General features: G+C 41.6%; 1 protein-coding gene across 7 annotated transcripts in view; it reads left to right on the top strand.

Annotated features, from left to right (window-relative positions):
• Positions 1 to 27,383, top strand: part of LOC145349822 (microtubule-associated protein 2-like) — a 251,261-nt gene that overhangs the window by 148,577 nt on the left and 75,301 nt on the right. For all 7 annotated transcript variants that reach the window (XM_080198387.1, XM_080198386.1, XM_080198388.1 and 4 more), the window contains one exon: positions 24,001 to 24,277. In XM_080198387.1, the coding sequence (XP_080054513.1) occupies positions 24,022 to 24,277 (256 nt within the window). In that variant the 5' untranslated portion in view covers positions 24,001 to 24,021. The remainder of the gene's footprint in view (positions 1 to 24,000; positions 24,278 to 27,383) is intronic.

Below are 27,383 nucleotides of genomic sequence, written 5' to 3'. Positions count from 1 at the left end.
GTAAGGACAGAAGGGAGTTTATATGAAGCCTGGTCTTTCCAGGTATCCTAGTGTCAGTTGTTCCTTTAAGTGGTACGATTTAACAAAGTTGACTCCCGCTGCCTTATTTTTACATGTGCGTGTGTAGGGTACAGGATAGTAAGTCTCCTTTCATCTGGGTCAAATTCTCATGTCTTACACATAAAGGTTCTTAAAGGTTCTTTCTTATGCTCTTAATGTAGAAGAGAATCAAGTTAGCACTGGATGAGGTAAGGTTTGGTTTGAATCGCCGATCTGCTTTTAAAGTTGAGTGTCTCTTCTAATAATTAGTAAACTTCTTACCTTAATTCTGGAGCTCCAGCCAACTCCTGTCAGTGTCTAACTGAATAAAAGATACAAACTCCCTAAAGTCTGTCAACCACCGTGTCTTTCTGAATCATTAGATGTAGTTAGTTAACTGTCTGTGCTTGGGCAGGAAAACTAGTTCATCGTGTTACATTGCAATCAGCACTCATGCACTTACCAATCCACAGCCAATCATGAAGCTGCCTTGCGAAGGAAGCATTTTGGTTTCTTTTATTTTTTTCACGGGAGGTGGATGTTGCTAGCAAGACCAGCATTTGTTGCCCAACCCTAATTGCCCTTGAACTGAATGACTTTGTCACCCATTTGAGAGCCAACTGCATCACTGAAAGCCTGGAGTCACATGGTGGTGTCATCAGCAAACTTGAAAATTGAGTCAGTGGGGAATTTGGCCGGACAGTCACAGATGTATAAGGAGTATAACAGGGGGCTGAGGACACAGCCTTGTGGGGCACCAGTGTTGAGGATGATCATGGAGGAGGTGTTTGTCGTCTATCCTTACTGACGGCAGTCTGTAGGTTAGGAAGTCTAGGATCCAGTTGCAGAAGGAAGAGCTGAGCCCTAGGCCAAGGAGTTTGGAGATGGGTAGTGTAGGGGTAATGATGTTGAAGGCTGAGTTGTATTCAATAGATAGGTGTCTGACATAAGTCTCTTTGTTATCCAGGTGTTCCAGGGTTGAGTTAAAGGAGGAGGTAAGAGTGCAGATCAGTGATGTGGCGCTGGTTACCAGATAACAAAGGTGAGGGACAGAATGGGTGCATGTCTTTATGCACAAAGGAATTATAAAAGAGTAGGGAAATTTACTAGTAGAACAAATTTAAAAGCTTTGTATTTAAATGCATGAAGCACTCAGAACAATGGTGCAAATAGAAACAAAAGGGAATGATTTGATGGTGATTACTGAGACATGGTTCATTAACATAGACGCCCAGATCCCCCCGCTCAGATGCATTTTGAATCTGTTTTCCACTTAAGTAATAACTTGTCTTTCTATTTTTTTCTGCCAAAGTGGATAACCTCACACTTATCCACATTAAATTCCATCTGCTAAATTTTGGCCCATTCTCCTAGCCTATCTACATCTGCCTGTAAAATCTTTATATCCTTTTCACTGCCTGCTTTCCCACCTATTTTTAGTATAATCTGCAAATTTTGCTATGTTACACTCAGTGCCTGCTTGCAGATCATTTATATAGATCGTAAACAGTTGAGTTTTGAGGACTGCTAGTTACAATTCACCAGCCAGAGAAGGACCCACTTATCATGACCCTCTGCTTTCTGTCAGTCAGGGTAATTAGAAGTGAACAATGAATACTGGCCTTGCCACATCCCTCGAGATACTTTCTTCAAAATTCAAAGCTTAAACGTGATCCCATTTAAGTCAATTGATAATTCCACTACCACACAGCACAATGCCTTGCTGAATTATTCATGCTTCTAAGATATGAAAAATAGCAAACCATTCATATTCATGTAAATTTCAGAACCTGCACGGGGATTAACATCGTGTATGCTGTATTCAGCATGAGTGAATCCAGGAAATTAAAGACAAAAATTACTATGATATTCACCACACATCATTATGAACATCTACTTTTAGCAAGTAATACAAAAATAACAGTGTAATTTATTGTCACTGCTTTGCCACTGCCAGACATTGCAACCTGGACAAGCTGTTGAAACTCTTTGTGCAAATTTTCAGCTCCCCCTGCGTGTCTTTTGTAGTGGTGTACGTGGCCTGCCATTGGCTAGTGGGAGAATCCTCTGGTTCTTGTCACTGTCAACAGGATTTCCCATCGCTCATGTCCTCTGCCATCGAGGAATCTGTGATGAGGCATCACTGTCAGTGGGACCAGAAGATCCAACCCTATGTTTTCTGTAACTGAATTTAGTTCAACCTCAGTACAAAAGTAATTACACTCACCCAAAGCCATCTTTGTATATGATTAGCATCTTTAAGCATCAAAGCAAGGAATTTCACCAATGTTTATTTAGGGAATGAAATCTTCCCAGTTGTATAGCAAATAGCATTCACAAGATGCTTATTTCTTGGTGTGCACATTGATTGTGGTGTGGATCGTAATCTGCTTTGATGATTGCGTTCACACAACTGGATATTATGCTCCATGAATACCAGTATAATTCGGGGAAGGAATTTGGAATGATCCTGTGGCAGGAATAGAAATTAAAATTTCCTAGTTTTCGAAGCAAATCAGGGTGATCTGACTAAAACCAGACCTATGCAACGCTTCCAAGTTTACTTGTTTACATTGGTCTTCAGAAGTCCCAACCCTATATGAATTATTCAGTTTGCATATATACAGTGTTGTGTGATCCTCCTTGGGAGCGAACAGCCTGTGAATATTTTTAATCAGTGGCGTGCTATCAGATAGCAAGAGCACGCTGGCAGAATTCCTGTTTTGTTTTACTCCAGGTAGAGATAAATACTGCTTGCGTTACAATGGTTTAGTTATGGACATGAACATATGAATTGGGAGCAGGCCATTTGGCCCCTCGAGCCTGCTCCGCCATTCAATAGAATCAGGGTTGATCTGATTGTAACTTCAACTCCAATTCCCACCAGTTGTTGGTAACCTTTCACCTCCTTACTTATCGTCATCTATCTAGCTCTAAAAATGTTCAGAGAGCCTGGTGGTGATCATACCTGCTTGTCATGCCATCGATTGGTGTGGCAAGCTGGTAAGATTGGGCGAGAGTGAAAAATTGGGGTTCTTACCTCTTGTGATGTTACTGGCCCTGATCTGCCAGCGAGATCTGCTGGCAGAATCAGCCTCATGCCTGTAAACAGGGGCATCTGTGCAATGGTAACCCTCAAGGTCAACAGTCAGCTTCTCAGTGTGAAACACTCCCCCTACTGGTGGGAATTGCATTTCACTTCACTTTTTTTTCTACGTGCCATACGATTGCATCTGGGAGCTCACCCAAAAAAATAGATGTGATTCTCTCCTGTTTTCATGCTTGTTCAGCACTAATACCCTGTTTGGTAAGATTGCCCTCTTCCATTACCTTTTGCAGAAGACAGCGCCAAAGACTCACTACTCTCTGAGAGAGAAAAAGGTCTGTTTTTAAATGGGTGACCCCCAGTTCTAGATTCCCCGACAAGAGGAAAGAAACATCCTTTCCACATCCACCCTGCCAAAACCTGTTGGGAACTTACATGTTTATTTGCGCAAGCTGTTTAAGTTGACTCTGGATTTAAATTAAGTTGTTATGTAACAATTAGTTAAATTGACAGCTTTTGACATTTAACTAAAAAATATTTAGCCCAATTAAGTATAAATCATGTAAATTGCCAAATCAAAAGCCAGAACCATTATTTTCGTCATTTACCTGTTGGTAAAAACACAGAGATCTTATCAGCATCAGAAATAATTTCCACCCTCCAGATATTATCGTAAACTTCAAAGTAGTGGAATTTCGGTTGGAGTACCAGATTTACCACTCTAACCTTGAAGGAATGTTGGCGAAACCTGGAGAAGTAGCATGAATGCGTTTCTAATTAAGTTGCTGTGAGAGGTTCTGATAAGTCCCTGGGAAATTATTGGTGTCTGTTTTTCCTGGTATTGAAAACAAAACTGAATTTTATCCTTAGCTGTGGTTGTGGATATAAAAGTATTCATGAGGTCAGATTAGGGAGATTTTCTTTTATAACAAATGATATATCATTAAAAAAAAATTCTGGTAGCTGACTATTTTTTACAGGAGTTAATTATTTTACTGTTCAAATGCTTTTACAATTTTTTTCACCCGACACTGAACAGAATTAAGCAGTGTCTTGGCAACGCCATCACCCTTGTGACAGAATGAATCAGCAGGACATCTGATGAATATTCTTTCAAAATTTAAATAGCTTCAATCATTAATGAGGAGCCATAATGGTTTTTCTACCAAAAGGTTGTGCAAAGTCCATTGTTAAAGAATAATTTACATTCACTTCTACTTCCTAAGTCAAATCCGCCCACTGTAATTGAATATTGAAAATATAATTTAGTGGCGTGGGCATACTGTTTTTTTTTAAACAATGCCAGTGGTGTCATTCATCATGGGCTGTCCATGGTCTTGAAATATGGTCATAATGTTGAACTGATGACCTTTTGGTCAATTTGAAGCATGGTTCAGATACTTCCTGAAGAGGAGAAGCGAGTAGTTGAAATATATTTTAGAGGGATCCTAGTTTCTACCATTAGAATATGACATAACCTCATAATCATTGTATTATTTGATGTCAAATATAAAAGAATGTGCATTTTCCCTGCCTCTGTGGAAGCTGACATTTAATAGTCACCATCGTACCTCCAATATCTTGCCAAAATGTCTAACATTCAGGGGCAAGGTTAATTTTAGATGCTAATTAAACATTATTGAATGCTGCTGTGTTCTTGTTACTACTTAATGTTCCTACATATTTTAGGTAGCAAATGTGTTTTTAAAAATAATAGGTGCAAGCTGATAGGTATGCCCAGCCTTAATCCTTATTGCTAACAATACTTTTTTTGATAAAATTGAGGCAGTACCATCTTTTTTACTGAAGACTGAATATTTCTATGCCTAACAATGATTTCACATTTGAATAATGTACTGAAGTTTATCTATGGAAGGGATAAGATTGCTTATGTCATTACATCGATTGAACAAAGATTGCCATCTTTCAACGAAGGAGGTTTCCTTTTATAAACTTACAGAGTCTGTCAGTGAGTTATCTTAATTTAAGATGATTAAAAGTCCATCATTCTTTCACATGGGCCAAAGATGCGCTGGGGAATCACTTTTGGAACTTCCCAAGTAAGTAATTGCTCATTGTTCGTTGGCACACACGGTGACCAGCATTCAAGGCAACCGTCAATTTTCAATCACAAACCCAGAACAAAAGATCATCTGTGCTTGTGCACAGTATTGTGTGGAGAGTTAGGAAGCATAACATGACAACCAGATCCCAATATAACTTCATGACTTTAGCCTTAACTCGCATGTAAAGCAGCTGGTTACTTGGACAGCTAAAGAAGGATAGAAATTTTGTAACTTTCATGTGGTACAGCATCGTACAAATATCGGGGGGCGATTCTCCGACCTTGCCATGCCATGAATGGATCGCACCAACCCTGGAGATTCTGGTCTAACTGAGCTACTGGACCTACATAACTTTTATACCATCTACAAGGCAAAAATCACTGACCTGGGTGGGTACAGTTCCAAAAACACTCAAGAAGCTTGACATCCTCCAATACAAACAGCTCTCTTGATCAGCACCCCATCCACTATCTTAAATATTCCCTTCCTCCTTCAGCAGCAGGTTAGTTACCTACATAACCCACTGCAATAACTCATCAAGGTTTCTTCAACAGCACCTTCTAAATTCCTGACCTCCTGCCATCTAGAGGGACGTGGGCATGGAAACACCATTAGGTATAGATCCGTTAGAGAAGTTCTATTTAACATTAAGTTAGTGATCTTTAGTCAAATGCAGCTGCCACAGTTTACCGTGGCAGGCATGACTTCTTTCATTGGCTCCTCGGGATATGATCTCCTCTACGCTGGAAGACCAAGTGTAGATGTGATATGTCTTTCTGAACATATCTATTCAGTCTACAAGCATGACCCTGAGCATCTGTTTCCCAATTATTTTAATTCTCCGTCTTACTTGCGCTGGCCTTCTCCTTTAATACTATGTTAATGAATCAAAGAAACTTACAGCATGGAAGAAGACTGCTTGACCTGTTGTGTCCCATTGGTCAACAAGGAGTTATCTCGCCAAATCGCATTTTGCAGGTTTGACCTATAGTTCTGTAGGTTATGGCACTTCAAGTGCATATTCAAGTCCTTTTTAAATTTTATGAGGATTGTGAAACTCATTGGAAGCTTGACAAGCAATAACTTAACGCTTTACAATCTCCTTGACTGAACATCAAGGTCAAACATTTCAGATCATCACGACTACCACCACTACTTTATCCAGCAGAGACTGATAATGGTTCTGCTGTTGCCATGTCCAGTACGTTTGGACCCATCCTTTGTTTCTGTGCTAGACTTCATATCATTTTCCTTATATGATCATTGAAATATGATCAGGCACATTGGTCAGCACTGCTGCCACACAGCTCCAGGGCCCGGATCCGATTCCCAGCTGGGTCACTGTCTGTGCGGAGTCTGTACATTCTCCCCGTGTCTGCATGGGTTTCCTCCGGATGCTCTGGTTTCCTCCCACAGCTCGAAAAATGTGCTGGGTAGGTGCATTGGCCATGCTAAATTCTCACTCAGTGTACCCGAACAGGTGCCTGAGTGTGGCGACTGGGGGATTTTCACAGTAACTTGATTGTGGTGCTAATGTAAGCCTACTGTGACACTAATAAATAAACTTTAAAAGTGTTAAACTTTAATTCAGAATTGTTACAGCATGGAAGAATGTCTTTGGCCCAAAATGACCATGCTGGTCTTCTGCAGGATCAGTTCGCTTCATGCAATTCCCCTGCATTTTCCCTGTAGCCCTGCACATTTTTCCTTTTCAAATAGTGATCCACTTCTCTTTTAAATGCCTTGATTGAACCTGCCTCCACCTCAATCAGCTCATGACATATCCTAACTATTCGCTGCACAAGACATTTGTTTTTCATATCACCATTGCTCCTTTTGAGAAGCACTTTAAACCCGTGCCCTGTGTTTCTCGATCCTTTTGCCAACTGTGAACGGTTTCTCTGTATCTACTCTGTCTAACCTTGAATTTGAAGCTTACCTCTTACCTCCTCATCTCTTCTTTTGCCAGGAGAATAGTCCCAGTTACAGTCCCCTCGTGATTTTAAATACCTCTATCAAATATCCTCTCAACTTTAGTTTCTTTATGGACAACAGCCCTTCCTTCTCTAACCTATCTACATAACTGAAGTTCCTCGTCTCAGGAACCACTCTCATTGATCTTTTCTACTCTCTTATTAATGCCTTGACATTCTTGCCAACTTGTGATGCCCCAGAACTGGCCGTATTACTCCAGATGAGACCAAACCATACAGGTTTAATATAATTTCCTTTATTTTGTGTTCTTTGCACGTGTTAATAAAGCCTAGGACGTTGTATGCTCTCAATCTGTCCTGACACCTTGAATGATTTATGCACATGTACACATGTGTTGTGAGACTTCTTGCAATAAATTCTGGCCAGCCAGAGATGTCCATGTCCCATGAATGAATAAAACAGAAAAGCGTTCATCATTTTTTGCTTTTGCCTGTTTGGAATGAGCTACTGAACAAAGGATGATTCATCAGTGTTCATGTTGCTTGGTCAACAGTTGCTGTAAGGTACACAGCCTAGCCAGCTGATAAAAGTAACAGAGATTGAAATTTCAGTTATTATTGAGTGCTAATGGCTATTTAATAGAAGACCTTGTGGTGCAAAGGCTACTGTATCTGCCTCTGAACCAGAAACTTCGGTTTCAAGCCCCACTCCAGACAGCCACGGAACATGTGGTAACATTGCAGGCATACAGGTTGCTGTTCAGCATGTAAATGCTTCCTGCACTCCTATGGCAAGCGATAAAAGCAGGAGAGTCTCCAGCCTTGAAGTGGAATGGTGCCCCTCAAGCTTAAGCCTCTTACAACACACGAGCAACCTGTTCCAGGAAAACATAGCTACAGGAACACACACAAGCATGTATTTTGTCAACCTCTTGAGTCTCTAAATGTAGGAAGAGAAACGAGATGAAGAATGTCTATTTCAGTCGTTGAAATCAGAAAACCAAATATGTTTAATTTTTGCCTTGAGTATCTGTGACTTTTTTGAGGCAGTTCCACACAAGCTGTTTTTGAAGTTTGTGCTGCATGGCAGTTTTAATTGCTCCATTTTTTAAAAATATTTTTGTGCTTACTTGGACAATAGGGAAAGAGGAATATATAAACAGGCTAGTTCACTGTACACTTTTTCACATAAGCTGGTATGGTACTCATTGCAGTTCCAATCTTATGAAAACCAACTGTTTCAGATGGTCCAAATACAGAAGAAACTGCTTAGTATTGGAATTTTATTGTTTTAAGGAATGTACAGCTAATGAACTTTTGTCATTTATCAAAATCTGCTGTGATGTTAAATTTTCTTTTTGACCAGTTGGAGACTGCATGGCGTACCCTGTATTGTTTCTTGTACATATCTCAATGGTAAAAGGATTCATTGTTTGTCCTGTGCTACTAGTTACTTATAAAGGTTGTGTTTCATAGGAAGTATGTGACTGCCAGTGGCTGTTGATTTTTTGTTTTGAATTGAAATAAATGGTATTAGAAACAGCTGAAATTGTAAACCAGGTTAAAGTTACACCTAACTGATGAATATGAATTGCACTCTTGAATTTGCCAGAAGTTTGGCAGGAAACTAGAAGGTTGATTGCCAATTAAAGCACCATAAAGAATTCACAGTGGCGTATTTATGACATTATTCTTAACAATGATATAAAAATACTTAGTTGCACAATTTAGATAAATCAGAACGAAACATTCATTTGCCAAAGGTAGAATTTCCAAAAAGATTCTTGGCTTCTTGATTTTATAATTTTCAACATCAATTAGAAAGCACTTTATACACATTTAACCCTGAGTTTAAGATTTTAATTGTAGTTTTGCCAATGAATTTAGTTAGAATAGTTTAAGTCATAAATTCAGGGTAAAGGTTGAGGGTTGTAGTTGACCATCAGCTATATAATTTTAGAAGTGCTAATCTCAGACGTGAAAATACAGCTTAAACAAGTTAATTGGGATTTGTTTAATAATATGTCAGCTAAGGACAGGTGGAACATCTCCAGAGCTAGTGGACAGCTACAAAAAAAAAGACCAACCAACACAAAAGGATTAACAAAGTTGTGTAACACTTGTGTAAATTTCTTGTTAGACCCCATTCAAATACTGCATTCAGTTCTCATTATCACACCACAGGAAGGAGCTGTGCCTTTGGGAGAGGGTGCCATTAGATTCACCAGAATAATGAAACCAAAAGGGTTAAATTATGAGGACAGATTTCAGAGACTAGACTTGCATTCCCCTGAGTACAGAAGATTAAGGAATGAACTAATTGAAGTGTTTAAGATGATTAAGGGATTTATGCATGTAGATAAAGGGAAGCTATTTCCTCTGGCAGGAATATCCAGAATAAGGTACCGCAACCTTGAAATTACAGCCTGGCCATTCAGACCAAAGGAACGATGAGGATATGGAACACACTACCGTAAAGGATAATTGAGGTGATTAATATAGATGTGTGTAAGGAGAAGTGAAGCGACATTTGAAGGAAAAGTAATTAGAGGGTTATGCAAGTTAGATAGATAAGGAATGTTGGGAAAAAAGTGGAATAGAAAAATTGTTTAGATTGGGCACAAAGACTTATTTCTCTGTTGCAGATTGTATGAAATACTTTTTTTAAAATTTGTGCATGGAAAGTGGATGTTACAGGCTCGGCTAGAATTTATTGCCCTTGAGAAGGTGGTGAGATGCCTGTTGGAATCACTGCAGCCCATGTAGTGAGGTATGTACACACACAGCATTACTGGGGAGGAAGTTCCAGGACTTCGACCCAATGACAGTGAAGAAATGGCGATGTATTTCCAAGTGGGGATGATGGGTGACTTGGAGGGGAACCTGCAGTGGTGGTATTCCCATGTGTCTAGCTCCTTGTTTCTCTAGGCAGTGGAAGTCATAGGTTCAGAAGGTGCTGCCAAAGGAGTCTTGGCAAGTTCCTGCAGTTCATCTTGTAGATTGTGCACACCTGCCGTAGACAAGGTGAATGTTTAAGGTCGTGTTTGGACTGATCATCAAGCAGGGTGCTTTGTCTGGGATAGTGTGGAGATTTTTGACTGTTGTTGGAGCTGTACACATCCCAGGCAAGCAGGGAGTATTCCTGACTTGTGTATTGTGGATAGTGGGCAGGTTTTGGGGAGTCAGGGAATGAGATACACTGTGCAGCATTCCTGACCTCTGACCTGCTCTTGTGGGCATAATAAGAACATAAGAACATAAGAAATAGGAGCAGGAGTAGGCCATCTAGCCCTTCGAGCCTGCCCCGCCATTCAGTAAGATCATGGCTGATCTGTCGTGGCTCAGTTCCACTTTCCCGCCCTCTCCCCATAACCCTTAATCCCCTCTCTTATCAAAAACCCATCAACCCGCGTCTTAAAAATATTTAGCGAGGTAGCCTCCACCACTTCAACGGGCAGAGAATTCCAGAGATTCACCACCCTTTGAGTGAAGAAGTTCCTCCTCAACTCCGTTCTGTGCCCCCTAGTCCTACTGTCTTTTTTGAGCGGGAAGAGTCTCTCCACCTCTATCCTATCCATCCCATTCATCATCTTATACGTCTCAATGAGATCTCCCCTCATTCTTCTAAACTCTAACGAGTACAAGCCTAGTTTATTCAGCGTCTCCTCATAGCTCAACCCCCTCAACTCCGGTATCAGCCTAGTAAACCTCCTCTGCACTCCCTCCAAGGCCAAAATATCTTTGCGCAGGTGCGGCGCCCAAAACTGCACACAGTACTCCAGCTGCAGCCTCACCAATGCCCTATACAGCTGCAGCAAGACCTCCCTACTTTTATATTCAATCCCCCTCGCTATGAAGGCCAGCATCCCATTTGCCTTCCTGACCACCTGCTGCACCTGCAAGCTGGGTTTTTGCGACTCATGCACAAGGACCCCGAGGTCCCTCTGCACTGTCGCCTGCTGCAGTTTTTCGCCATGTAAGTAATAGTCCTTCCTACCATTCTTCCTACCAAAGTGGACCACCTTACACTTGCCAACATTAAATTCCATTTGCCATTTCCTGGCCCATTCGCCCAGCCTGTCTAGATCCTTCTACAGACTCTCCACACCCTCCGCACAATTTGCCGTTCCCCCAATCTTGGTGTCATCAGCAAATTTCGACACCCTACACTCGGTTCCCTCCTCCAGATCATCTATATAAATGGTAAAAAGCTGAGGCCCCAGCACCGACCCCTGGGGCACTCCACTAGTCACCATCCGCCAATCCGAATAGCACCCGTTGACCCCCACTCTCTGCCTCCTATTTGACAACCAATCCTCTATCCACGCTAACACCCTACCCCCAACTCCATGTCCCTCGACCTTCTGCAATAACCTCTTGTGAGGTACTTTGTCAAATGCCTTCTGAAAATCAAGAAAGACCACATCCACCGGCTCTCCTCTATCGACCGCCCTAGACACATCCTCATAGAACTCCAGTAAATTTGTCAGACACGACTTCCCTTTAATGAAACTGTGCTGCGTCTGCTCTATCAAGCAATTCCCTTCAAGATGCCTTGCAATTTCCTCCTTAATGACAGATTCTAACATTTTACCTACCACAGACGTTAAACTAACCGGCCTATAATTCCCCGCCTTTTGCCTGGCATCCTTCTTAAACAATATTTACATGACTTGTCCAGTTAAGTTTTTGGTGAATGGTAAGCCACGGAGGTTGATGGTGGAGATTCTACAATGGTGATATTGTTGAATGTCAAGGGGAGATGGTTGGATTTTCCCTCATTGGAGGTGGTTGTGGTGAGGCACTTGCTGATGTTTCTTACCACTTAAGCTTGAATATTGTGCAGTTCTTGTTACGTGCAGGCATGGGCTGCTTTAGTACTTTGTGAATGGAAGCAAAACTGTACAAACATGTCCACATCTGACCTTCTGATGGAGGGAAGGATGAAGCAGCTGAAGCTGGTTAGGCCTCGGACACTACCCTGCAGTGATGTCCTAAGGTTGAGATGTATGGCCTCCAACATCTTCAACCATCTTTCTTTGTGTTCGATGTGATTTCAACCACTAGACATTTATACCTGATTTTCATTGATGTCGATTTTACAAGAGCCTGATGCCACACTGCATCGGTTGATGGCATGATGTGTATCCTTACCTCACCTCTAGAATTCAGCTCTTTAGTTCATATTTGGTGAGGTCTGGAGCCAAATGGTCTTGAAACCAGGCATCAGTGAGGAGACTGTTGCTGAGTAAGTGCCTATTGGAGAGGACTGCCGTTACTCTGTTGATGATTGAAAGCTGGCCAATGGGCCCATTATTGACTGGATTAGATTTGTCCTGTTTGTGTACAGCACATACCTGCATTGTCTGGTGGATGTAAGTGCTGTAACTGTACTGGAACAGTTTAACTAAGGGTCTGGCTACTTCTGGAGCACAGGTCTTCAGCACCACAACTGTGATATTGTTCAGGTCCGTAGCTGTATCCTGTGCCGTCCGTAACATTTTTCATGAAACCACGTGGAGTGAAGTGAATCAAGTGCACTCTGGCATCCGTGATGCTGGGGACCTGAGGAGAGGGCTGGGATGGATCATCTGCTTAGCACTTATGACCGAAGCTAATTGCAAGCAGTTCAGCCCTATATCTTGCATTGTTGTGCTGGGCTCTGCCATCGTTGAGAATGGGGATGTTCGTTGTGCAGCCTCCTCCAGTGAAATGTTTGGTTTTACACTGTCATTCACGACTGGATGTGACAGGACTGCAGAGCTATGATCAGATCCCTTGGTTCTGAGATCACTCAGCCATGCCCATTGCCTACTGCTCTTGTTGTTTGCAGTGTGGTATCATGGCTGCATCAGAATGGAGTCCCATTTTTACGTATATCTAACGTTCTGCTGCTCTCCTAAAAACCTCAGTAGAAGAGGGTTGTTCCCTTGCTGTATGGTAATGATAGAGTGAGGATATGCTGAGGGGTGAGGTTTCAGGTTGTGGTGAGAATCAATTCAAAGTGACGCTGACTGTGAGAGCTGGCACGAACCCAGAGATCTCCTGCGGCACAAAGGCTTTTGATTTTAATGAAATGAAATTCCTAAAAAGGGTTCAAAAGCTCCCCAGGGATTGTTGGTTTTTAATCCTAAACTACTAAGAGATATTGGCAGATCTTAGTGAGTCTTTAATCGATAGAAAGGATTTCACTGGAATGGCACAGGTGGAATGACGAGTGTGTTGCAGATTTTCGGAAAGGATTAAACTGTAGACGCAGGAAGCAACTGCATTTCCCTGCAAAACAATATACTTGATAGTTAGATGTAAATATGGAATTGTCTGTGCAATGATGTAATTAGTAATCAATATGAATTCAACTGGATCAACTTCCCTGAGTTTTTGAGGAAATGATATCTCAAGTGATTTACAGAAAGCCCAATGGTTTTGTTGCACTTCAACAACCATTAAAACTGAATACTGTGGATTCTGGAATCAGAAACCAAAACAGAAAATGCTGGAAAATCTCAGCAGGCCTGACAGCACCTGTGAAGAGAGAATAGAGCCAACGTTTCGAGTCTAGAATCCCTCAGAAATTTCCCTCTATTCTGTCTCCACAGATGCTATCAGAACTGTTGAGGTTTTCCAGAATTTTCTGTTTTTACTTCGATACCCATGTTCAATTCCACTCAAAACCCTTATCTTAGAGCTGAAAGGCCATGGCTTCCTGGCTCCCTATCGTCAGATTTGGGGGAATCTAGCAGTGTGCTGGGGATCCCTCTTGGAAGTTACCAGGTGAGACTTTCCCAGCAATTGTCCAAAAGCGTTAGCGTCCCCTGGACAATTGAGCTGGGCTGGGAATCATCCAACAAAGCAACTTGAATCACATTGAATGGTTCTGCCAGTTTTACACTCGTTGTTACTTTGAAAGAATTATAACAAAATACCGAGATTAAGCTCTGCATCGTTCACCAATCTCCCAAGGCATAGGTCGTGCCTCACCATCTGCATCACCAACCCTGCCCCTAGTCCAAGTCTGCCTCCATTCCACCTCCTGGTCCGGCTCCATCACCATCTCTGAGCCCCAGTCCCCAGTTCAGATCTGATTCCAACTCAACTCCTGTTGCCATCTAAAGGAAGCACATCCCCCTTCACTGCGCTCCATTTACTGCAATTGGAGCCAGTTATTAAACACTTCTTTAACCATCTATTTGCGGTTAATGTCCATTACTGGCGCACAAATACAATTAATATGCAATTAGCGCTGAACATTGGTGTCCGTAGCCGTGATGGCAATCATCTGCGTTTCCAAGGTAACAGGCTGATGATCTCAGTGTGAATTTTCACAGCTGTGGTCAGACTTTAGATGGTTTTTCCTTGTGTTGCAATGGAAGTTAAAACATCAGCCATCAAACGCTGTATCTCAGTTGAGTCTGCAGGTGCTATCACAGAGTTGGCAAACGCCACCATGCGGGAAAGAGCGGGCTCCAGACCCATTCCGGTATAATGCATATTGAAGCAATTTTACTTTTATTACATTCGAACAGGCAGATTGCATCTTGGAGCTGTGCTGATAGCTAATTACACTGGATGTAATTGCTCTTTGTTCCCTAGTTCGATGAACACTCCTTTGGCCAATCATTTCTTCCCAGGGTTCTTGAAATTATGCACCAATTTTGCCTGAACGCTTCTGTCCTTTCGGTCTGCAGCGGCCGTTTAAAACGGAACAGCATCTGAGGCGCATCATGTCCTAAAAGACACGTATATGTTTTATCCAACATATTAAGCCCAATGTCAGCGCAGTTCAAGTAACTGTACTCTTAATTTGTGAGGTGTTTTATTTATAAATGAACACTTTCATGATCATTAATCCTGGTGCAACTTCTCACAAAGATGCTGGTTAATTTTACATGAGGACAGTAAGTAATGTCAGTGCTTTTCTCCTCCCCTTCCTGCATGTTCAGCAGTTCCACATTATCACCCTCCTGTATACCAGCAGAGTAGGTTTCATTGTCACCAGTGTTTTTCATTCAAAATTAGTGGAGTCGAGCCCACTGGATTGACAGTTGCAGTCTGATGAAGTATCATCTTGTGATGCTTAAATTAAGCATCGAAAGTTGACCGACCTGTATGATGGTACACATTTTATAGTATATGATGAAAATATTTACTAGACATTTTAAAATACCATTTCTGGCTCATGTTTCTAGGCTCTGGCACAAATCACCCTGTGGTTCTAGTATTTCATTTAACTTTGTTGACTGAACCATTGAGGTTTTGTAACCAAATCATGTTTAGCAATAAACTAAATTATTGATAAACAGTGTTGACTGCGGTTCAGTAACTAAAGACACTAAGGGGAACACAGGCTTATAGCAGTTTTTACAATTGGTGTTCAAAAGTATAATTATCACTAAATGTTACATTGAATTTGTGACTTATAAAAGTTGTGCCCTGAAGTCACAAATGCATTCACGCACGTTTATCCTGTGCACTAGTTTTGATGGTGCCTAATGGCGCTTTTATCGTGGATTAAAAAAAGCTATCAGTTCTGCCTTTTCTGTCGCAGTTTGGATATCTCCTGAAGCCATAGGGCTTTGAAACCACTGTAGAATGTTGTATGTGGTTAATGATGCTGGTGCATCCAGTCACTGAGAGAAATCAAGTTTTTTTTCACTATATGGAGACAGAACTCATTAACTGTTTTGGCACTCATGATGTTAGGCTTCTGACTATGTAAAAAGAACATGATCTTTCAAGTTCTTTCATGGGATCTGGGCTTTGCTAGCCAGGCCAGAATTTGTTGGCCATTCCTAACGGCCCTTGAACTGAGTGACTTGCTGGACCATTTCAGAGGGCAGTTTGTTGTCGTTCTGGAGTTGCATGTAGGCCAGACCAGATAAGGTCTGGCTTAGAACATAAGAACTAGGAGCAGGAGTCGGCCATCTAGCCCCTGGAGCCTGCCCCGCCATTCAATAAGATCATGGCTGATCTGTCGTGGCTCAGTTCCACATTCCCGCCCTCTCCCCATAACCCTTAATCCCCTCGCTTATCAAAAACCTATCAACCCGCGTCTTAAAAATATTTAGCGAGGCAGCCTCCACCACCTCAACGGGCAGAGAATTCCAGAGATTCACCACCCTTTGAGTGAAGAAGTTCCTCCTCAACTCCATTCTAAACCGCCCCCCCTTTATCTTGAGGCTGTGCCCCCTAGTCCTACTGTCCTTTCTGAGCGGGAAGAGCCTCTCCACCTCTATCCTATCCATCCCATTCATCATCTTATACGTCTCAATGAGATCTCCCCTCATTCTTCTAAACTAACGAGTACAAGCCTAGTTTATTCAGCCTCTCCTCATAGCTCAACCCCCTCAACTCTGGCATCAGCCTAGTAAACCTCCTCTGCACTCCCTCCAAGGCCAAAATATCCTTGCGTAAGTGCGGCGACCAAAACTGCACACAGTACTCCAGCTGCGGCCTCACCAATGCCCTATACAGCTGCAGCAAGACCTCCCTACTTTTATATTCAATCCCCCTCGCTATGAAGGCCAGCATCCCATTCGCCTTCCTGACCACCTGCTGCACCTGCAAGCTGGGTTTTTGCGACTCATGCACAAGGACCCCGAGGTCCCTCTGCACCGTCGCCTGCTGCAGTTTTTCGCCACGTAAGTAATAGTCCTTCCTACCATTATTCCTACCAAAGTGGACCACCTCGCACTTGCCAACATTAAATTCCATTTGCCAGTTCCTGGCCCATTCGCCCAGCCTATCTAGATCCTTCTGCGGACTCTCCACACCCTCCGCACAATTTGCCGTTCCACCAATCTTGGTGTCATCAGCAAATTTTGACCCCATACACTCGGTTCCCTCCTCCAGATCATCTATATAAATGGTAAATAGCTGAGGCCCCAGCACCGACCCCTGGGGCACTCCACTAGTCACCAACCGCCAATCCGAATAGCACCCATTAACCCCCACTCTCTGCCTCCTATTTGACAACCAATCCTCTATCCACGCTAACATCCTACCCCCAACTCCATGCCCCCTGACCTTCTGCGAAGGACAGTAGTGAATCAGGTGAATTTTTACAATTGATGATAGTCGTCACGGTTGATGACAGCTGTCATTACCGAAACTAGCTTTATATTCCAGATTTGGTTCGAGGGATGAGAAACTTCAGTTAGGAAGATAGATTGGAGAGGTTGGGACAGTTCTCCTTGGAGAGAAGAAAGCTAACGGGAGATTTGATAGAGATGCTCAAAATCATGAAGGAGCTGGACAGAGTAGATAACGAGAAACTGTTCCTGCTCATCAAAATATCAGGAAGGAAATGGCAGATTTAAAATGATTTACAAAAGAAGCATTTGTGATGTGAGAAAAAGCTTTTTCACACAATGAGTGGCTTGAGCTTGAAATACACTGCCTGGAACTGTGATGGAGGAAGGTTCAATCAAGGTATTCATGAGGGCATTTGATGATTACTTGAATAGAAATCATGTGCAGGGGAATGGGGAAAAGACAGGGGAATGGCACCAACTCATGATGCTTGTTTGGCGAGCCGGTACAGCTATGGTGGGCCAAATGGCCTCCTTTTGCTCTGTAACAATGCTGCAATTTCTTGATTAAATTTGCATTCCACCAGCTGACATTGTGGGATTTGAACCCATGTTCCCCAATGCACGAGCCTGGGCCTTGGATTACTAGTCCAGTAATGTTACCATAAAGCCACCTTCTCCCCAAATAACTAATCCTACAAATTGATGCCAGGGCAAAACCTATCTGCTTGGAGATTATGTACTTTATTGGGAGTAGCAGAACCTTCAGCGCCAAACATAAGGGGCAGAATTTTCCCATTTTGAGACTAATTGCTGTAGTGGGTACAATTTTGGCATGTTTTCCCACTGCTACAGCGGGTGCCAAATTCAGGTCCTGACCGAATTAATTGTGCGCCTAGGTATTCCACACTGTATTTAGTAGCGAGGTAGGCGTGTAGTCTGCCAACATGCCAGGTGCCATCGTGAAAAGGCACCCAACATCACTGACCCACTATTGAAGAAAGAAAGTAGATCTCCTGAAGATAAATTAATTGGATGCAAATGAGGTTCATGCTTGCTTTTGGTGGGTTTTTGGACCATGGCAGGCACCAGCAGGAGATCCATTGTAAATTCACGTTGGCACGAAACCATTTTCTTGTCCTCCTGCCATATTCTTCCACCATGCCTGTTGTCGAACAGGCCAATGGGGGCTTGGGAGAACTCCGCTAATTGATTTCCTCCCCTACCCCCATTCACAATTCTTTCGTGAGATTTACCAACTGTCAAAGTCCAAATCGTTAATGTGCTGAGAAGTGGCACAACACTAAATCTTGGAGTACTGCAAGAAACTCTAATTCAAGGAATCTGCCCTAGCTCTTTCACCGTCAGCTATAGACCCCACATCAACACGAAAATAATTAGTAATGAATCGTAGTTAAGAAGGAATGGAACAAAAGGAACAAGGGAAGGAAAAAATTCTGTTGTTCATTTTCACTCGTACTCAATATGTGTGGGAGATGTAACTCTTTGAGTTGGGATGACCTGCTGATTCTAACAGTTGGTCACAACTATCCCATTTTGATTAACAGGTCTGCAGATACCCAATTTTGTTTTCTCTCCTTCCTCAAACAAAAGTTGTTACCTTGGATACTTTCAAGTCCAGTGATACATTTGATGTATTTAAAGAGAATTGAAAATTGTTGACCTTTATATCCTCACGGATTGCTTTCAACAGCCTAGCATACCTGCTGGGTGACACATCCATCATGTGTTATGCTCAGTTTTTTAAGAAGCATTTCAGTTCTTCTCTAAAGTAAAACTAACAACTTCCATGTCTTCCTTTAGTATACCTCCATTCTCATTTACACGCATACAAACATGCATACAAATTATCACTTGATCCCTCGAGCCTGCTCCACCGTTTAATTAGATCATGAGTTTAATTTTAACCATCACATTACTCTCTACCCCTAATAACCTTTCACTCCTTTATTTCCCAAGAATCTACCCACTTCTGCCTTCAGGATATCCAAAGACTCTGGCTCAACCAACTTTTAAGGAAGAGAATTCCACAACCCTCAGAGAAAAGAAAATCCTCACCTCTGGCTTAAATGGATGACCCCTTATTTTAATCAGTGGCCCCAGGTTCTAGATTCTCCCACAAGAGAAACATCCTTTCCACTTCCACCCTGTTAAGTCCCCTCAAAATCCTGATGGTTTCAATCAAGTCTAAACTTCTAAACTCCAGCAAGATACAAGCCTAGCTTCCTTCTGCGCTGTAGGGATTCTATGATTCTAGCCTGTTTAGCCTTTCCTAAGAAGACAACCCACTCATTCTAGACATTAATCTAGTAGACCTCCCACCATAAATTGTAAAACCCAAAACAAAATCCTTATTTAATAATTTTGTAATGCCTTTATCCTCCACAAGTTTCCCTGTTTGATCTCCAAATTTTATTTTTATTTATTATTTTGCATTATATATGCTGATAAAAGCTTTTAAAACAATATTGGTTTCATTTTTTATTAGTTATCTTTCATCTTCAATTTTAGCCTTTCTCATAATTTTCTTAATATTATTAGTCTTAGCTTGACACATGGCTCCTTTTAAAGTTTTAATATTTATATTTATCCATGGCTTTATAGTTTTATCTTCTTATTTTTTGGGATGTGTTAATTTTGTACTCGATCTATCAACACATTGCGGGGAGGTGATGACCTAGCGATATTATCGCTGGACTATTAATCGAGAAATTGAGCTAATGTTCTGAGGGCACGGGTTCAAATCCCACCACAGCAGGTAGTGGAATTTGAATTCAATAAAGAGTCTACTGAGGAGCATGAAACCACTGTTGATTATCAGAAAAACCGATCTGATTTACAAATATCTTTTAGGGAAGGAAGTCTGCCATCTGTAACTGGTCTGGTCTACATGCGACTCCAGCACCACAGCAATGTGGTTGACCTCGAGCAGATAGAGCTGGGCAATAAATGCTGGCCAGCTAGCGACGCTCATATCCCACGAACGAATCATATAAAAAATTCCCCCACTAAATTTGGGCCAGGAGTGTTGCTGAAATTTGTCTTTTATCTTCAACGTTTTATTATCATGTTCTATTTTTGCAATATATTGAATTATTGCAGTAAAGTTTCTCATCAGCAGATGGTGATATGTTATACATCAATTTAAAAAGTATTCTACACTCTGGCCCAGATTTTACTGAAAAGAGACCTCGCAGATGAGCCTAGCAATGTGTGGCAAGAAGGAGCTATCCCATAAATTGCAAATCACCACAATTTACTGGCCGATTTATGCCAATTTGCCTTTAACTTCGTGAAAACATTTCTCGCTGTGATTTCCACGAAATTACTGCATTTACACATTAATTGCCCATTAAATATGGACGTTAAGTCCAATAATTAAATGCAGCAGCCTTTTAATGATATGATAACTGTTAACGAATGCCAAGCAAAGTTCCCTGCCCAGAAAGTTAACAGATATTGGCGTGTCGTTTCATGTCTTCAGGTTATGAATTTAAACTTTAAAAAGTCACTTTTCAAATTTAAATTTTTTTCTTACTTTCACTTTGTCCCTTTTCTCTCTGTCAGTCGGGCGGATGATGGTGTGATAGCAAACGTAGAAAATAAGTGCAAGAGTAGGCCATTCAGCCCTCTGAACCTGCACCACCATTCAATATGATCATGATCGATCTCACACTTTCAGTATCCTACTCCCACTTTCTTGTCATACCCCTTGATCCCTTTAGCCACAAAGGCCACCTCTGGTTCCCTTTGAACGTATTTAACAAACTGGCCCTGACAGTTTTCTGTGGTAGAGAATTCCATAGGTTCACAACTCTCTGAGAGAAGAAGTTATTCTTCATCTCAGTTCTGAATGGCCTACCTCTTATTCATAGACTGTGACTCCGAGTTCTGGACTCCCCCAACATCAGGAGCATTCTTCCTACATCTAGCCTGTCCAGTCCCATCAGGATTATAAATGTTTCTGAGATCTCTCCTTCTAAATTCCAGTGAGTACAAGCCCAGTCGATCCAGTCTCTCTCCATATGTCAGTTCTGCCATTCCAGGAATCAGTCAGGTGAATCTTCAGTGGACTCCCTCAATAACAAGTCCCTCAGACTAAGCAAAACTGCACACAATGCTCAAACTGTGGCCTCACCAAATCCCTGTATAACTGCAGCAAGATGCCTTTACTCCTATACTCAAATCCTCTTGCTATGAAGGCCAGCATGCCATTAGCTTTCCTCACCGCCTGCTGTACCTGCATGCCAACCTTTAGTGACTTTTCCGCCATCACATGCAGGTCACATTGCACTTCCCCTTTTCCTAAACTGCCACCATCCAGATAATCTTCCTTCCTGTTTTTGCTACCAAAGTGGATAACTTCACATTTATCTACTTTATGTTGCATTTGCTAAGTATTTGCCCACTCAGTCAGCCTGTCCAAGCCACCCTGCAGTCTCTTAGCATCCTCCTTACAGCACACACTGCTACCCAGCTTAGCGTTGTCTGCAAATTAGGACATATTGTATTCAATTCCTTCGTCCAAATCATCGATGTATATTGTGAATAGCTGGGGTCCCAGCATTGAACCCTGTGATACCCCACTAGTCACCGTCTGCTACTCTGAAAAGGACCTGTTTATTCCTACTCTCTGCTTCCTATCTGCCAATCAGTTCCCTATACATTGCCCCCAATATCATCAGCTTTAATTTTTCTCACTAATCTCTTGTGTGAGACCTTGTCAAAAAGTTTTTTGGAAGTCTAGAGTCACAACATCCACGGTTCACCTTTGTCCACTCTACTAGTTACATCCTCAAAAAATTCCGGAAGATTTGTTAAGCATCCACGCTGTCTTGGACCGATCTTGTTACCGCTTTCCAAATGCTCAGTTATTGCATCCTTAATAATTGATTCCAGTAGTTTCCCCACCATCAATGTCAGATAACCGGTATATAATTCCCAGTTTTCTCTCTCCTTTTTTAAAAAGTGAGGTCACGTTTGCTATCCTCCAATCCACTGGAACTCATCCAGAATCTATAGAATGTTGGAAAATGATCACCAATGTGCTGCTATTTCTAGGGTCACTTCCCTGAGTACTCTGGATGCAGAGCATCAGGCCGTAGGGACTCAGCGAGTTTTAATCCTAGCAATTTCTCCAAAACAATTTCCTGACTAATAAGGATTTCCTTTAGTTCCTCTTTCATGCTAGACCCTGTGTCCCCTGGTATTTCTGGAAGGTTATTTGTGTCCTCCTTACTGAAGACAGATCCAGAGTATTTGTTCAGTTAGTCTGCCATCTCTTTGTTGTCCATTATGAATCCACCTGATTCTAACTGTATGGGACCTACATTGGTCTTCACCAGTCTTTTTCTCTTCACATTTCTGTAGAAAATTTTGCAGTCAGTTTTTATGTTTTCTGCAAGCCTACCCTCATATTCTATTTTCCCCTTCCAAATTAAACCCTTTGTTCTCCTCTGTTGGATTTTACATTTCTCCCAGCCCTGTGGAATTGTTGCTTTTTCTTGCCAATTTATATGCCTCCTCTTTTGAGGTCACATCCTCTTTTGAGGAGGCATATAAATTGGCAAGTAAAAGGGATAGGCTTTAGCACTGCCCCGATTCCTGTTGTTAGCCATAGATGAGCCACTATCTCCATTTTACTCTTACGGTAGACAGTTGAAGTTCATCCATGTGTTCTTTAAATGTCTGCCATTACCTATCAACTGTTAACCCCTCAAATATCCTTTGCCAGTTTATCCTAGCCAATGTACACCTTGTCGTTAAAGTTAGCTTGCCTTAAGTTCAGGACCCCAGTCTCTCTCCATCTTAACGAAGAATTCTCCTACATTATAACAGGTCTAGCTGACTCTGCATTCCCTGTTCCAACAAAACCTGCTCCTACAGCATCATCTCCTGTGGCTTCCCTTCAGCCTCTTACAGATAAAGTCTTCTGATGCCATTTGTCACCAAATTACCTTCATGGTGTAATTAAATACCCTACAAAGGAGGGTACACTAACCTGTGTCATAAAAAACAGAAATAAAGTCCTGGAAGCCCAAGATAAAAACCAATGCTGCCTCGACCTGATTGTTTCCAGCTTTCCTAATTTTATTTGGTTTTTACTAAAAGTACTCTGACTGCTTCGGAGACGGCCCCCGTTTCTGTTTCGGGGACGGTCCCTTTGTCTCTAGTTCTAACACATACTGTGCGCTCGTACAGAAAACAAGAGAAATGGGAATAAGTGCGTAACATCCAAATGACCTGTGTTACAAATGTTTGTCTTATACGCATGGCAATGGATGTAAATCGACAAATGCATAGTTCTAATACTTTGGCTTACCAAGAGAATATGTACCAGTGATGGCAAGGGAAAAATGGGATGAGCTGCTGATTACAATATGGCCCAAATCAATACTGAGTTTAATTAATTATTGCCGAGCGAAAGATCATGTTAGGTCGACAATACCATACCTAAAATCTGCAAACTTCAACACAATATGGATATATAATAAGAGTGTGTGGTAGACAGTGAAATCACAGAAATGTTGGGTGGGATTTTCCAGCCACACGCACCCCAAGACTGGAAAACCCAACATGTCCGTAGTCAACAGACCTTTAAATGGTGCAACAAATTAAATATCCCGCCTGCTGCTATTCCCACAGTGGGTAAGAAGGGACAGTTCCACCCAATGTGTTTCCTGTGTAGTGGAGAACAGCCTGTGGTACTGGTGGCTAAACTGTCACAAAAGGTTTTCTCTTCTTTTGATCCTTTGTCATTAAACTAGTTACAATAAATTATCTGAAAGTGAAATTGAGTGAGAAGGAGTGTTGTGGCCTGTGTGGTTAGCCGTTAATGACTGGGGCAATTATTCTAATTACAGCTGAGCGTGAAACAAAGAAGGATGGCAGATGACAGGAAGTCTGAACCAAACGCACCACAGTGGGCCTCGAGCACAGTTCTCGAGGCTCCTTCACATCAGTTTGCCGCAGATTTTAAAGAGCAGAGTACTTCAGATGAACGTATATCCAGGACGGAGAATGGCTACTCATTCAGAGAGAACGCAGCAGAGGCGCAGGATGGAAGCCAGGCAGCCTACACAGTGACACAAGCAAATGGGATCAATGGGAAAATCACTGCCAGAGACGGAGCAACAGCAGGTAAAATGTTTCTCCTCTTATCTGCAGTAATATTTAACAGGGGAGTGATCTATTCAGTTATGCAGAAACCACGAAGAGTGGCTTTGTATTTCTTGCTGTGGTACTGAGTTCTTCACTGGAAGTTACAGGCATTACCTAACCAAACCATTTACACGCACATCAGATTCTGGAGTAGGAAACTGTTAAAATCTGAAGTTATTGCAATATATTGGGACACATATTCACATTAGTATTTTTATTTGGCTGTCTCCAGTTTTGCCAGATCTCTAGATGACAGTTCAACAGGGTTTCTGATTGGGGTGAGCAGTTTTGGTTGTCACAGCCAGGAACTGAGTTATGCCTGATGTGGTACCAGTAGATGGAGTTTCAAAAGCTCCTGAACCCCAGATTGGTGAAAACTGGTAGATGTTCTGTTCACCATCTCTTGGTTCTTCTTCAAGTAAGTCTTAGTTTAAATGTAACCTATTGTTTCAAGGTTTTATTTGTGAAATTATTTTCTTTCTCTCCTCTATCCCTTCCTACCCCACTTTATAAGGAAATGTAAAAATCCAATTACTAACCCGTTGGTCAGATAGCTGATTCAGAGCAACATCAACAGTGCTGGTTCAATTCCTGTACTGCGAAGGTTATTCACAAAGGTCTGCCTTCTCAACCTTGCCCCTACTGAGGGATCCTCATGTTAAAATCACCAGCTGTCAGCTGTCAGCTCTCCCCCTCAAAGCGGAGAGCAGCCTATGGTCAGTTGGGACTATGGAGACTTTAACTTTTACTTCAATTTCGATCTGTATATTTCTATAGTCAGCTTGAGTTGTTTGTCTTCTGCAGCCTCAAGAGTACTGATAGTAACAACCCTGACTAGGATGCTACTTCATCCTTCTGCCTGTTGGCATATTTGTTTTGTTGCCTATGCCTTTACTGAATAGTAAAAGAATTAAGGGTTATGGTGAGCGGGCGGGTAACTGGAGCTGAGTCCACAAAATGACCAGCCATGATCTTATTTGAATGGCAGGGCAGGCTCGAGGGGTCAGATGGCCTTTTCCTGCTCCTCGTCCTTATGTCCTATGTTTTAGTGAGTCTTCCACTTGATTACTCCAATTCAATCCTGGCTTGTTTTACTCTCTGAACTTGAAATCAACCGAAACTCTGCTGTCCGAGTTCTGACCCGCACCAGCTCCTGTTTGCCTATTATATCTGTGCTCGCTGATCTATAACTGGCTCTCCATTGGACAACATCTTGGTTTTAAAATTCTCCTCATTGTTTTCAATCCCTCCATAGCCTTATACTCTCTATTTCTGTAATCTCTTGCAACCACGCAGCCATCTGAGATACCAGTGCTGCTCTCATTCCGGCCAACCTGAACATCTCTGATTTTAACCCCTCCATCAATGTTGCCCATACCTTCAGCTGCCAAGATCCTAAGCTTTGGAATTCCCTCCCTTCCTCTCTCCATCCCTCTATCCGTCTTTTTTCTCTTTAAGACATACTTTAAAATCTATCTTTTTGGTCATTTGTCCTAATTTTGTTTTGTATGCTTAGTGTCATTTTGTCACAGTGTTCCGGTGAAAGACCTTAGAATATTGTGTTATGGTAAAGGTTCTGTATATGTACAAGTTGTTGTTGCCCCATCTGTTTTTGTGAGTGTCATCTGTTTCTCTGGGGCCACGAGTTCAGTTATGACACTGGGCTGCCATTGATTAGTTTCCTTTCTATTTTCATTCCCATCAAAATAATGACATTGAGTCCTTATGTATCTGAACATTCTTGTGTGGTTAAACGTGTAGCAAATTAGACTTGGGTCTAGATAGCCCAGGTGTAATTTTTAATTTGGTACAGACTATATAAGAAATGAGGAACAGTTTGCTCACTTTACAAAACCATACTAATTGCGCATGTTTAGACGCTGCTCTTGGCAAAGAGACATTCAAGTTCCAGCAGCAAATTTGTTTTCATCCTGAAAGATTTTTTTCCGCTGTCGATACATTCATTAAATTTCAAAAAATAACTTATTTCGTGAAGTGCTTTGAAATGTGACGAGGTGCTTTGTACGTAAGTTTTTTTTAAAAAACTCTGAATTCCTGTTATTCTCCAAATGTAAAAATAATTCTTCACGAGTCTTTCATTGTGAATGGGCACCATATATTAATTATGCAAAGGAAAAAATATCAGTTGGTAATTATAATTCCATGCGTGCCAAATAATATTTTTCCATGTGTTAAAAGACAAATAATGTAAAACCATCAAAGTATTGCATAAATCTAAACCACTGAAATTATAAACTTCGATTCAAGTTTCCTACTCTTCCTCTGTGGCTTCAACTGCTGAAGACATGTCCTACTTTCCCCTTTGTATGGGACTAATGCTTTTCCTTGTATGTTAACATTGTTATTGAAAGTAATCTTGTTCTTTGAAGATCTCATAATTTTTTTGCTACCAAGTCTTGTTTATCCCTTTAGAGTGTTTGTTAGTTGGGCAATTTCTGACCATTCAGTATGCTGTCCAATGGCACTGGAGTCTTGGATCTACTGCAGCACTGAAAGTGGACCTTATTCCATTAGGTTCGAACAGTAAATGAGTGGGATATTAATGGATTTAGCAAAATATGAATGTACAAAATGTAACCTTTACCCTTGAACCATTGTGAGCTCACTCGATTTGATTTATTACTGTGATGTGTATTGGGATACACTGAAAAGTATTGTTTCTTATATGCTATACAGACAAAGCATACCATTCATAAAGTACACAGGAGAAAGAGAAGAGAGAGTGCAGAATGTAGTGTTACAGTCATAGCTACACAATCAATGACTATCTGTTACGTAGGTTAACCTACAAGTTTCAATTCTGCTTTTGTTTTCAAGTCATCCCATAGCCTCACCTGTCTCTGCAGCTCAACACACCTTCAAAATGTATGTGTTTGTCTGATTCTGACCTCTCCCACATCTCCAGTTTTCTTCACTCTACAACTGGCATCCTTTTCATTCAATGTCCAGGCCCCTAAATGCTGTAATTTCCTCCAAAAACCTCTCTCCTCTCACCTTTTAAGACACTTCTTAAAGTCTACTTCAAGTTCTTGTGAAGTGTGTTGCAACATTTTAATACGTCAGA

This window comes from Carcharhinus amblyrhynchos, chromosome 11, assembly GCF_965287045.1.
Source record: "Carcharhinus amblyrhynchos chromosome 11, sCarAmb.v2.hapA, whole genome shotgun sequence".
Classification (NCBI taxonomy): domain Eukaryota; kingdom Metazoa; phylum Chordata; class Chondrichthyes; order Carcharhiniformes; family Carcharhinidae; genus Carcharhinus; species Carcharhinus amblyrhynchos.
This window is presented reverse-complemented; position numbering and strand designations above follow the sequence as displayed.